This window comes from Protomyctophum parallelum (genome assembly GCF_964188405.1).
Source record: "Protomyctophum parallelum genome assembly, chromosome: 3".
Lineage (NCBI taxonomy): Eukaryota > Metazoa > Chordata > Actinopteri > Myctophiformes > Myctophidae > Protomyctophum > Protomyctophum parallelum.
The window spans coordinates 43256633-43266894 of record NC_139698.1 but is presented as its reverse complement, the minus strand read 5'-3'; the positions used below and the strand labels follow the sequence as shown (position 1 = coordinate 43266894).

The 10262-nt window shown below is 41.5% G+C and overlaps 1 protein-coding gene across 1 annotated transcript in view; it reads right to left on the bottom strand.

The window, feature by feature from the left end:
* Positions 1–3271: 3271 nt before the first annotated feature.
* The window catches only part of bcan (brevican), a gene marked incomplete at its 3' end in the record, with an annotated part of 32861 nt that continues 25870 nt past the window's right edge, over positions 3272–10262 (bottom strand). The window contains exons 8-15 of the mRNA XM_083762164.1: positions 9473–10032; positions 8780–9417; positions 7431–7519; positions 6413–6571; positions 5479–5561; positions 5077–5221; positions 4712–4894; positions 3272–3399 (exon numbers count right to left, since the gene is read on the bottom strand). Coding sequence (XP_083618290.1) covers positions 3272–3399; positions 4712–4894; positions 5077–5221; positions 5479–5561; positions 6413–6571; positions 7431–7519; positions 8780–9417; positions 9473–10032 — 1985 coding nt within the window. The remainder of the gene's footprint in view (positions 3400–4711; positions 4895–5076; positions 5222–5478; positions 5562–6412; positions 6572–7430; positions 7520–8779; positions 9418–9472; positions 10033–10262) is intronic.

Genomic DNA, 10262 nt, shown 5'->3' with positions numbered 1-10262 from the left:
CAGCCTGTCAAAGTGGGCAGGGGTGAGGTGGGTTCGGGGGGTGAGGCCAAGTAGGAGCCTGACCAGTTTGTTTTGGGAGGTCTGGAGCCTTGTTTTTAGGGCCTTTGAGGAGATGTGCTACCAAGAGGTGGATGCATAGTCAAAGAAACCTTGTACGAGGGCTCCTGTTAAGGTCTTCAAGGTGTTTTTGTTGACCAGTGAGGAGATCCTGTAAAGGAATCTTGTTCTTTGATTGACTTTTTTGATTACGTTGGTGGCCATTTTATCACCGGAAAGATTGGCCTCCAGGATGGAACCTAGGTAGGTAATTTGATCTTTTCGTGTGATAATATTGTCACCCACTCTAACGGTGTCAGCGTGGCGCCAGACTCAAACAAGTCAGTTGATTCCAGACATGGAGCTCTAAGTGGACCACTGCCCATATATAGTTTTGTGTCAAACCTTTGGTCCAAATATGGAGTCTGTGAGGTTGCTCACTCTAGCCTCCTGAGCAACTTGTATTTTTTGAAATATGTTTGAGCTGCGCTAGCCGCTCCTATGCACAGCTTTGTGTGTCTGTATGAGCACGGAATATGCTCAGCTGATTGGCTGAGCACGGAATGTGATAATAAGAGCGCCGCTCACTTCACACAAGTGTGATTTTCCTACATTCACATCCGGTTTTCGGCTTCCGGAACCTTCAAAATAAGGGTTTAACTGACAAATGCTGCCGGTTAAGTGAGAATTAATTAATTAATACATGGCAGTTTAAGGCATATCTGGTTAAAGGCCACACAGTGAATCCCCAGAACAGCCTGAGCCATATGTTCTTGAAGTGTCATGAGATAAGCTACCACACAACGTGCACCTGCTCCCTCATCGTTAGGTTAGAATTAATAGTGTTGCCTTAGTGAGGACCAATTATATGAAGAGAGGATGAAAATGGGTGAAATCATCCTTTAAGGTTTTTTAATACCCCTACCACCTGACCAGCTGACCCATTAAGAGCCAATCACAAAAATATGCGTTATTCAACCATCTGAACCCGACTTGACCAGCAAACCACCAACTTTATATGCAGATGCACAATTATCAGGAATATCTAGGCTAAATAATCAGATGAATTGAGCAGGCCTCTTACACTGCATGACATCAAATGGACACAGGTCAGATCCGCAGATCTCCACAAACTTGTCCATGACTTTACATTTCTCCACAAATGGCTCCTTGTCCTTTGTGAATGATGATACTTAATACTGATTTGATGGAACTTGTTAAGTGGGCTTGCTATGCTAGTACGTATGTGGGGTACAAGTCTGGTTTCATCATCTTTGTACAATCACAACTTAAGCAAATAACCTTTGTGTGCAACCTGACACCAACCATTTTTAACGTTTGTTTGTGTGTGTGCGTGCGTGTGCGTGTGTAAACAACAAATTATGGCAATAAAGATGCAGACTACATTACAAAATTACATTTTATTTGTCATCTCTTCATTGGATACATTTTATATTTTTTATATCTTATTTGTACCATATTACTGCTGCTTTTAGTTATTTTGTATTTGTTACATTAGGATGTGCATTCATCCTCTGACAATTAGCACTAACTTCATGGTTACGGTCATGTTCCATCCTAGGACATAATTCAGAACTACAAAATGATGTATTTTTAATATTATATATATATATATATCATTTTTGATTTTTTTTTGATGGGGGGCTTTTCTGCCTTTATTCAAAATTATGTATTTGATCAGATATTATTATATTTGTTCACATTATCAAAACTTTTCTTCTCAGTACTGGGTACTGAGAAGTGTAGGGTTGTAGTGTAAGAAAACAATTTGAGATTCTGTTGAACACAGTGCAGTACAAACACAGAGCAGTACATACAGTAGCAACTGACCATGGTTTAAACTAAAGTCTGCAAGACACCTGAATAAAAGCACCAGAGGGCAGGCAGAGTATTGCAAAGTCTTATTTATACTTTGCTGAACGCTAGTGTTTGCATGCTTAAATCGGCCAATCTACAACCTCATCACATTGTGAGCATGTAGATCAGCTATTTTGGGCATGTGACATCGTCATATAGTGACATTTACATACGTAAATCTGGCTCAACATTTTGAATTGAAATGTATTTGACAAATGAAATATATGTCAGATTCAGACAAATGTTTCTCCTTATAAACTCATGGAAACAAATGAGAGAAGGAAAGTGACTTCAGTGAATTTCAGACCAGCTGAGGCTGAGCATTAAGTTGCACTTAGCCTGAGCTAACGTGTTAGGTTTCTGGTCTAGAGGGGCGGGTCGCGGCTCAGATTTGCGCGCGCCCTGATTGGATCTCATCGATCTGTCCGTCACCCCCGGCCCCTCCTCTCCCCCCTAGTGCAGCGCTACGTCACATAATTTGGAGCGACGCCCACCCGGAAGGGTTGACTCCACTTTTAGACCAGAGCGGCCAATGCGTTCCCCCAGGCTTTCAATTTTTGCACCAACAAAAATGAAAGCCTGGTACCGAGGCTAAATTGCACTTAACTCAAAACATCTATCAAGAACTCATTTCTAGGTATCATAAATATAATCCATCATAATCTATACGGAATTAGCAGTCAAATGCATAAACCCGACATTATCACTTAAGAAAATACTGTTTCATAACTATGCTTGTCAACAATATGTGACCCATTCAGCTCACTCCACATTGATTATTGTGCAAGATTGATCTATTCTAGGCTGTAATGTATCATTATAAACACATTCTTTAAGTGTGATCATGCAATGAAAGTAACATCAAATCAATGCGATGTTACAGTATAATTGTGGCTACTGAAAATGCTGGTGATTTATTACAGTATTCAAATACCACTTGCTTGAATATTCCATGATAATTCACTTGGCATAGTTGATTCCCAACTGTTTCAAGTTTTGCACCGACTTGGGACTGTTTTCTGATTTGTTTTCAGAATTATAATTCCCATGATCTGTTCTCCCATGATTCCCTAGATCTACCAGCACCAATATTTGATTTATACTGTACTCTTTTGTTATCAACATATCATTCAAAACATTTGTAAATGTATGAAATCCACATTATGTATTTCCCCCAACCTTTCCAATGCCTGGAAAAGAAAATGTCCATGTTTTCCCTGACTGCAAGATTCCTCAACTCTTCTGTAGGACAATATTGCTTTAATGGGTCCACCTTAATGCAGGGACGAGGCTTTAATGGGTCCACCTTAATGCAGGGACGAGGCTGGGGGGGAGGGGGAAGGGTCATAGTGTGATTTTAAAAATTCAAATGAATGTCCCAGAATTCTGGAGGGGCTTTCTCTGTGGCTGTTTCTCCAATATCCACCCGTTTGTTCTGGTATGGAGGTGCTGTCGCCTGCCCTCGATCCACTGAATGGACTAAAGCTGAGGAAAGGTATAGAAGGACAACACATCTGTAAGTGTAACACTTACCTGGGTCTTGACCAACGGCCTTCCCTGACCAAGGGCCTTGGTCAGCGAATTAGTTTTTGCCTCTGTCTGTCTACAGAATGTTTTTGTGAGTAGGCTATCCTACTCATGGTGGTGCTATAACAGGCTATCCTGACACTCAGGCTATCCTGACACACAGCCTGAATTTTCATTTCGTTTCACTGAATCGCCCAGAACATATTTTTTAATGGGCGTGGCTAGCGATTAAACGGCTGGAGCCAGGCTAATAACAGGCCGCTTCACATTTTGAACTTTTCTTTTTCAAAGTTTTCTTTTTCGTTACATACATTTTCTCTATCATGTAATTAAGCTGTATCAGTCAGAATATTTCATATTCCATTCTGATTGGTTATGATTGGCTCCTGTTCTGATGTTTGTGGGGCCTGTTTGGCAAAACATGCCACACATCATGAACGAATGAAGCTCCAATCTGCCCCAAATTGTATTTACTTACACAATGTGTCACAAATGCTACAAATGTCACTGGTTGTTGAAAACATGATTTCCCCACCACCAAATTAGACACAAGTCATGTGACAATGACCATCAAACAACATTTTGTTACTCCATACCGTTTGCCTGTATTTGCCTTCACATTTGGTGACAGGGCATATGTCCCAGGGCCATGAAACCTTTTGAGCCTGGCTTTGTTCCAGGCTTAAAACAATTAATATAAATATCTTCAGAAATCCAGTAAGCAAAATGGCCACAACTGCTATGCTCTATCTATAGGGCACAGCAGTATGCAGCCATTTTTGGTTCCACTAATTGAAAGCCCATTCATTAAAATGAAGCGCCTTTATGCAAGGTGCTTTACGATTGCACATTACATTCACACACGCACACGCACACGCTTGCACACACGCGCACACACACACACACACACACACACACACACACACACACACACACACACACACACACACACACACACACACACACCGATGGCAGAGAAAACCATGCAAGGCACCAACCTGCTCATCGGGAGCAATTAGGGGAGCCCGGGATCGAACTGAGAAGCTTCCGGTTCTCAAGTGGCCGCTCTACCCCTGAGCCACTGCCACTGCCGCCCCTCATTCACTTCTTTGTTCATTCTTTTCAACAAACAATGTCTGTGCTATTGAAATTGAATGAACTATAGGTAACAGGCCATTTCAGTTGTTTTAACTAGCAAATTAAATTACATCTGTTGTGTTAATTTACACAAGTAATCCATCTCCACCAGTAAAAATGTAATTTCTCTTACTTGGTGTACAGGAAATAAGAGGCTCCTCCCACTGGCCATTTGGAAGGCACTTGATAACAGGGTTCTGTCTCTGCAGGAAGCCCTCCACACAATAGTAACGCACCTGTGTGTTGGTCTCATAACGTGGCCGCTTCCTACCAAATACCTGAGCATTTAGAACCTCTGGGGGTTCACCACAGGAAGCTAGTAGAAAACAAAGCGAGAATGTAAAACACAGAGGTGAGCATTTAGCAAGACACAAGATCTATATGTCAATGTAGACGCTTGACTTAAAACGAACTAAAAGGCTTGGTCAAATTCAAGTAATGCAGTAAAGCTTTGATTCTTATATTTGAAATACCAACATCACAGAAATTCTCACTCACATGTGCCCTTCTTGCAGGTGTAGGACAGATGATAGTTACATGGCACATCACTCCAGCGTCCTCCATCATGCCACACCATCACAGCACAGTCTTCACCAGACAGGAAGTAGCTGTCAGGTTGTCCCCTATACCACTTTTCATACAGCTATGGAGAAGAGAAGAGAAGATGAGAGGAGAGAAGAGAAACTCATGCACTGAGCTTGCAGTATAATTAAGATAATTAACCAATTAAACTATATACTTAGTTGACCGGGTCCCCCAGGGCTATATATTTGGTCTGGTCCTTTTTCCCCACCTCTACACCAAATCTATTTGCTGAAAGCACATAGCACTGTGCGTTGTGACACATTGAGAGGGATGCTAGGCTCCAAGTGGAAGTATTTGTGAGTCAGACACACTTACCAGAGGGTTCCCGTCGGACCAACGGAAATCTCCCTCTATGGTTCTGTCATTTAACCCAATCCACTGGTATTCTTTGTAGTTGTCTAGAAATAGAAAGATGAAGGGAGAGAATGAAGAAACAAGTGTGTGGTAAGACTGTAATATATAGAACATAAATATATGTTTTATCTTTTATAAATGCGAAATATTGTGCCATCAATCAATCATTACCCAAGTACTTTAGCTATCTACAGCATATGCCTGTGAAGTTCTCTAAAGATTGTGGTATACAGTGAAAATAACTATACACTTTTGCACATACTATGCATGGAAGCTTTACAATACAAACCATAACAGCCACCCGCAGTAATGCCAAAGCACCATTCAAAGCACCAAAGGAATGCAAGATAATTATCTCATTGCCTTGTTCAGTGAGAAACGAGACATGAAACATAATTGTTGTGTCTGCTATAGACCACACACCTTTTAGTGTTGTGCTACAAAGAAAACTAACACAATCCCTGACGAAATGTCTCACAGATGACTTGGGTTAACTTATTATACAGGATCAAGTAGGAAATGTGTTTGTAAGGGTGACATGGACCTGCCGGTAGCTACTGCAGGACCTTTATCAAGTAACATTCCACTGAGCAGCATGAGATCCTCAGATAGGTATACATACATATATACATTCATGAGTGTGTGTGTGTGTGTGTGTGTGTGTGTGTGTGTGTGTGTGTGTGTGTGTGTGTGTGTGTGTGTGTGTGTGCGCGTGCGTGCGTGTACACTCACTCACGCACGCACGCACGCACGCACGCACGCACGCACGCACGCACGCACGCACGCACGCACACACACACACACACACACACACACACACACACACACACACAAAGTCACCAGGTAATGACTTTTTGAATAATTAATGTGAAACACTTTTTGTCAATCATTGTACCATTGATGAAGTCCTGCTCCTCAGGGCCATTGACAGACACCAGATGACCTCCACACATGCGACAGTGCTGCTCAGCTACCTCCCAGCTCTGTCGCTTGGTAAAGTGACGGTAACAGAAGCTCTGGAACTTCTCCCAGCCTGGCTCACATGCCTCCAGCTCTGAGGTAGGTAGGAAGAAAGAGAGGAATACAGAAGACAGTACCGGCGTGTGCACATTTTAGTTGGGATTGCTAAGCGGGAACTTGACTGCTGCATGTCACGCGTGAAGACCGTGAAAATATTCGTAGGCTACACCTAGCTTCTACTAGACCAAAACGACAATTGCGCAGGCGAGAATCAGCGATTGTTCATGAATATGGGCATGTACAAAATAATGCTGTGCGCTGACATCAGTATACACATGTTATAAATATAGTATGTAAACAAAGTTAAAGTTTGTGACATCTGTCACTTTTTCCCAGAATCAAGTTTGAAAGAATTCAAACGTGTATGTAATCTGAATTATAAACAGCCACATAACCCCATGCCTCATAATCACAAGCAATCCCAAAACTATTCTAGTTATTAGGTTGGATAGTTGTTAATATTGCCTATTTATAATAGGACCAGCTAATGGGGGGGGGGGGGGTCCTATTAATAATAGGACCAGCTAATGTCACAAAATGGAACAATACATTTTATTCAATGAAAATGTCTGAACATGTTCAAAGATTTCTTGGGGTTGTTACGGGGGTGCTATGTAGGTTCTATGCATTCTTAGGTGTCTAAGCCTATGAATACGGAAGACAGAGAAAAGGTGAGCGTGAGAAAGAACATTACAGGGGAAAGAGAAAGTAAGTCCAGTCAGTTGTTAAGACGTGTTATATCCACTTCAGTCAAATCAGGGAATTTTTTTATTAAGATTTAGGTTAAAGAAAGATTTTTCAAATTGTAATTAGTTGCAACAAGCCACTATGGGAAAAGTATATATTTGTGTCTAACAGAAAATTAACAAGATATAATAATGACAATACTGCACCTATTTGGCAAAAGTCTCCTCCATAGCTGGCCAGGCAAAGGCATCTTGTTAAACCCTCATCCACACAAGTGCCTCCATTCAAGCAAGGGCTTACAGAACAGGAATCTAAAGCATTATGAGCATAATAATGTTACTTTATACATATTATGTCTGGGCAGTTAGTAAATGTATTCCAAAGGATAGATATGTTCCACAATGTTTGTTGCTGCTTGAATTTATCTCAGCTTCTCAAACTATATCATTGATAAGTTAGTTATAACTGAATGATAAACACAATGGAATAACAGCCTTCAAATGCTGTTCCCTTTGCTTGTTACTACAGCTATTTGCCACTGGAGGGAGCCATGACCTAATTTTAGTAGCCTACCAATTTTCCTATACAAACTACTACAGCATTGACAACTATCAATCTCTAGAAGACGTTTCAGATCAATAAAGCAATACCTGACTTGATAGCTATATTGATTATAATGCGTAGCCTGCAGAGTTAGTTCAGGCAGACATACTCGAGGGGGTTCATGCCATGCTCAAAGGCGCATACTATACTCAAGGGGTTAACATGCTGCATTACTATGTGGGTGTATAAGCGTGTGCAAGTCCCACACATCATCATCATCATGTGGCAGTCAGCTGACCAATTGGGCGGGCTACTTAAACTCACCAGTCTGCATGCTCTTCCTGCCTTCCTCTGCATATGGTTCCTGGTTATGTGATGTTTGCTCCCACCACCACCACCGGTGGGCTCTGTTATTTATGCTCCCCATGGGGGTTTTATTGTATCTCCCTGCTCTAATACATGTTTTATGATGATGGTGTTTAATCGCGCCGAGCAGGGAGAAAATGCAGCAGAGCCGAACACCAAGTATAATATTGTATGCACACTTGTATTCTCATTCTCTAATAAATATTGGTTAAATCTATTCGTGAGTTGTCTGACTGAATTAATAATTAATTCAGTCAATAATTGTTCAAAGCTAATAGACATGGTGAATATTAGTACTGAGTATAATGTGTCCTGTGTCCTCACTAAGGTGTAGAGATAAAAAGAGAAGCTGTTACTGTACAATAACAATATGCACTGACTGAGTCATAAATATCCAGCTGATCAAGCATATGATGTGTATCACAAGAAATCATGTTGAGATCATGCTGCGTGTTAGTCTCCCAGGATTAATCCCAGGTAGCTAATCCCTCTGCTCTGCTGAGTCAACAAATGTTAATTAGGCAGTATGGAAGGAAAACCAAAATCCTCACCAAAATAGTGAAGTAATATTTACTGCCACATGTGCACAAATGTAACAATATGTATGATGCATTAATGTATTACCTGAAACACCCCCCTGTCTCACAACAGATGATCTGTTAGCAGGCAGCGTAGCAGCAGTGGCTGCTGCTGACCTCTGCTCTTCAAAGTCCTCAGTGTGATCCACTGGTTGTTCTGTTGGTGCTGGTGTGGTGGGGCTCTCTGCAGTGACCTCTTCTTCTTCAGTAACGGGTAGTGGTGATTCTTCAGTAATGAGTGCTTCTTCACTAACAGGTGATTCTTCAGTAATGGGTAGTTCTTCAATAACAGGTGATTCTTCAGTAACAGGTGATTCTTCAATAACAGGTGATTCTTCAGTAATGGGTAGTTCTTCAATAACAGGTGATTCTTCAGTAACAGGTGATTCTTCAGTAATGAGTGCTTCTTCACTAACAGGTGATTCTTCAGTAATGGGTAGTTCTTCAGTAACAGGTGATTCTTCAGTAATGTATGATTCTTCACTAACAGGTGATTCTTCAGTAACAGGTGATTCTTCAATAACAGGTGATTCTTCAGTAATGGGTAGTTCTTCAGTAACAGGTGATTCTTCAGTAACAGGTGATTCTTCAGTAATGTATGATTCTTCACTAGCAGGTGATTCTTCGGTGATGGGTGGATCTTCAGTAATGGGTAGTTCTTCAGTAACACCTGGTTCTTCAGTAATGGGTGGTTCTTCAGTAACAGCTGGAATGGGTGGTTCTTCACTGTAACCCAGATCTGAGCGAGATTCCTGTGGTACAGTGGGGGAAGGCTCTAGCCCCCAGCTAGGGGTTAAGGTCATGGCAGGGAGCAGTGTGATCTCTATTGCAGTAGAGGGTGTATCAGTGCCAGACTCAGTCTCACTTCCATCTATGCTGTTGACCCCTGAGCTCTCACTTGATTCAGCTGACCCTTCACCTGATTCAGCATGCTCATCTCCAGAGTCTGGCTCTTTGTGTTCCTTCCCACTCCCCTCACTTTCACTATATCCACTCTCCTCGACATTTAGCAGCTCAGGGCTTCCACCTAATACCTCCTTCTCTACTTTCACCAGGACTACTTCCACAGGGTAGGTGTCAGATGACGTGCCGCTTTCTGGGATAATAGTGACATGCTCACCTTGGGAGCTCACTTCTACATCAACTCCAAGAGGAAACAAGGTCACAAGTTCACTGGGGTCTGACTCATAGGTGACTGTGATGGTTTCTTCTGTTGCTATGTCTGTTGGGTTAGTGGCAACATCTGGTTCCATTTCACTGATGTGCTCAACCAGGGTGGAGGATTCTATTGTTTCACCTGATGCTTGAGTGGGGTAGTAACCTGTAATGAAATAAGTTGTATTGCAAATGTAAATATATCCAGTGTAAAAAAAAAAAAAAAATCATCATCATAGATGATTTTATTTCTCAAGTCTGCACAGTAAAGTCCTGAGTGTTAATTGAACTAACTAAAATGGACCATTATGGTTATCTGTATTTTTGCGCTCTTAAGATTTCGCTGTGTAAAGCAATAAAATCACCAATAGAGTGATCAAATATGACAAACTGTAA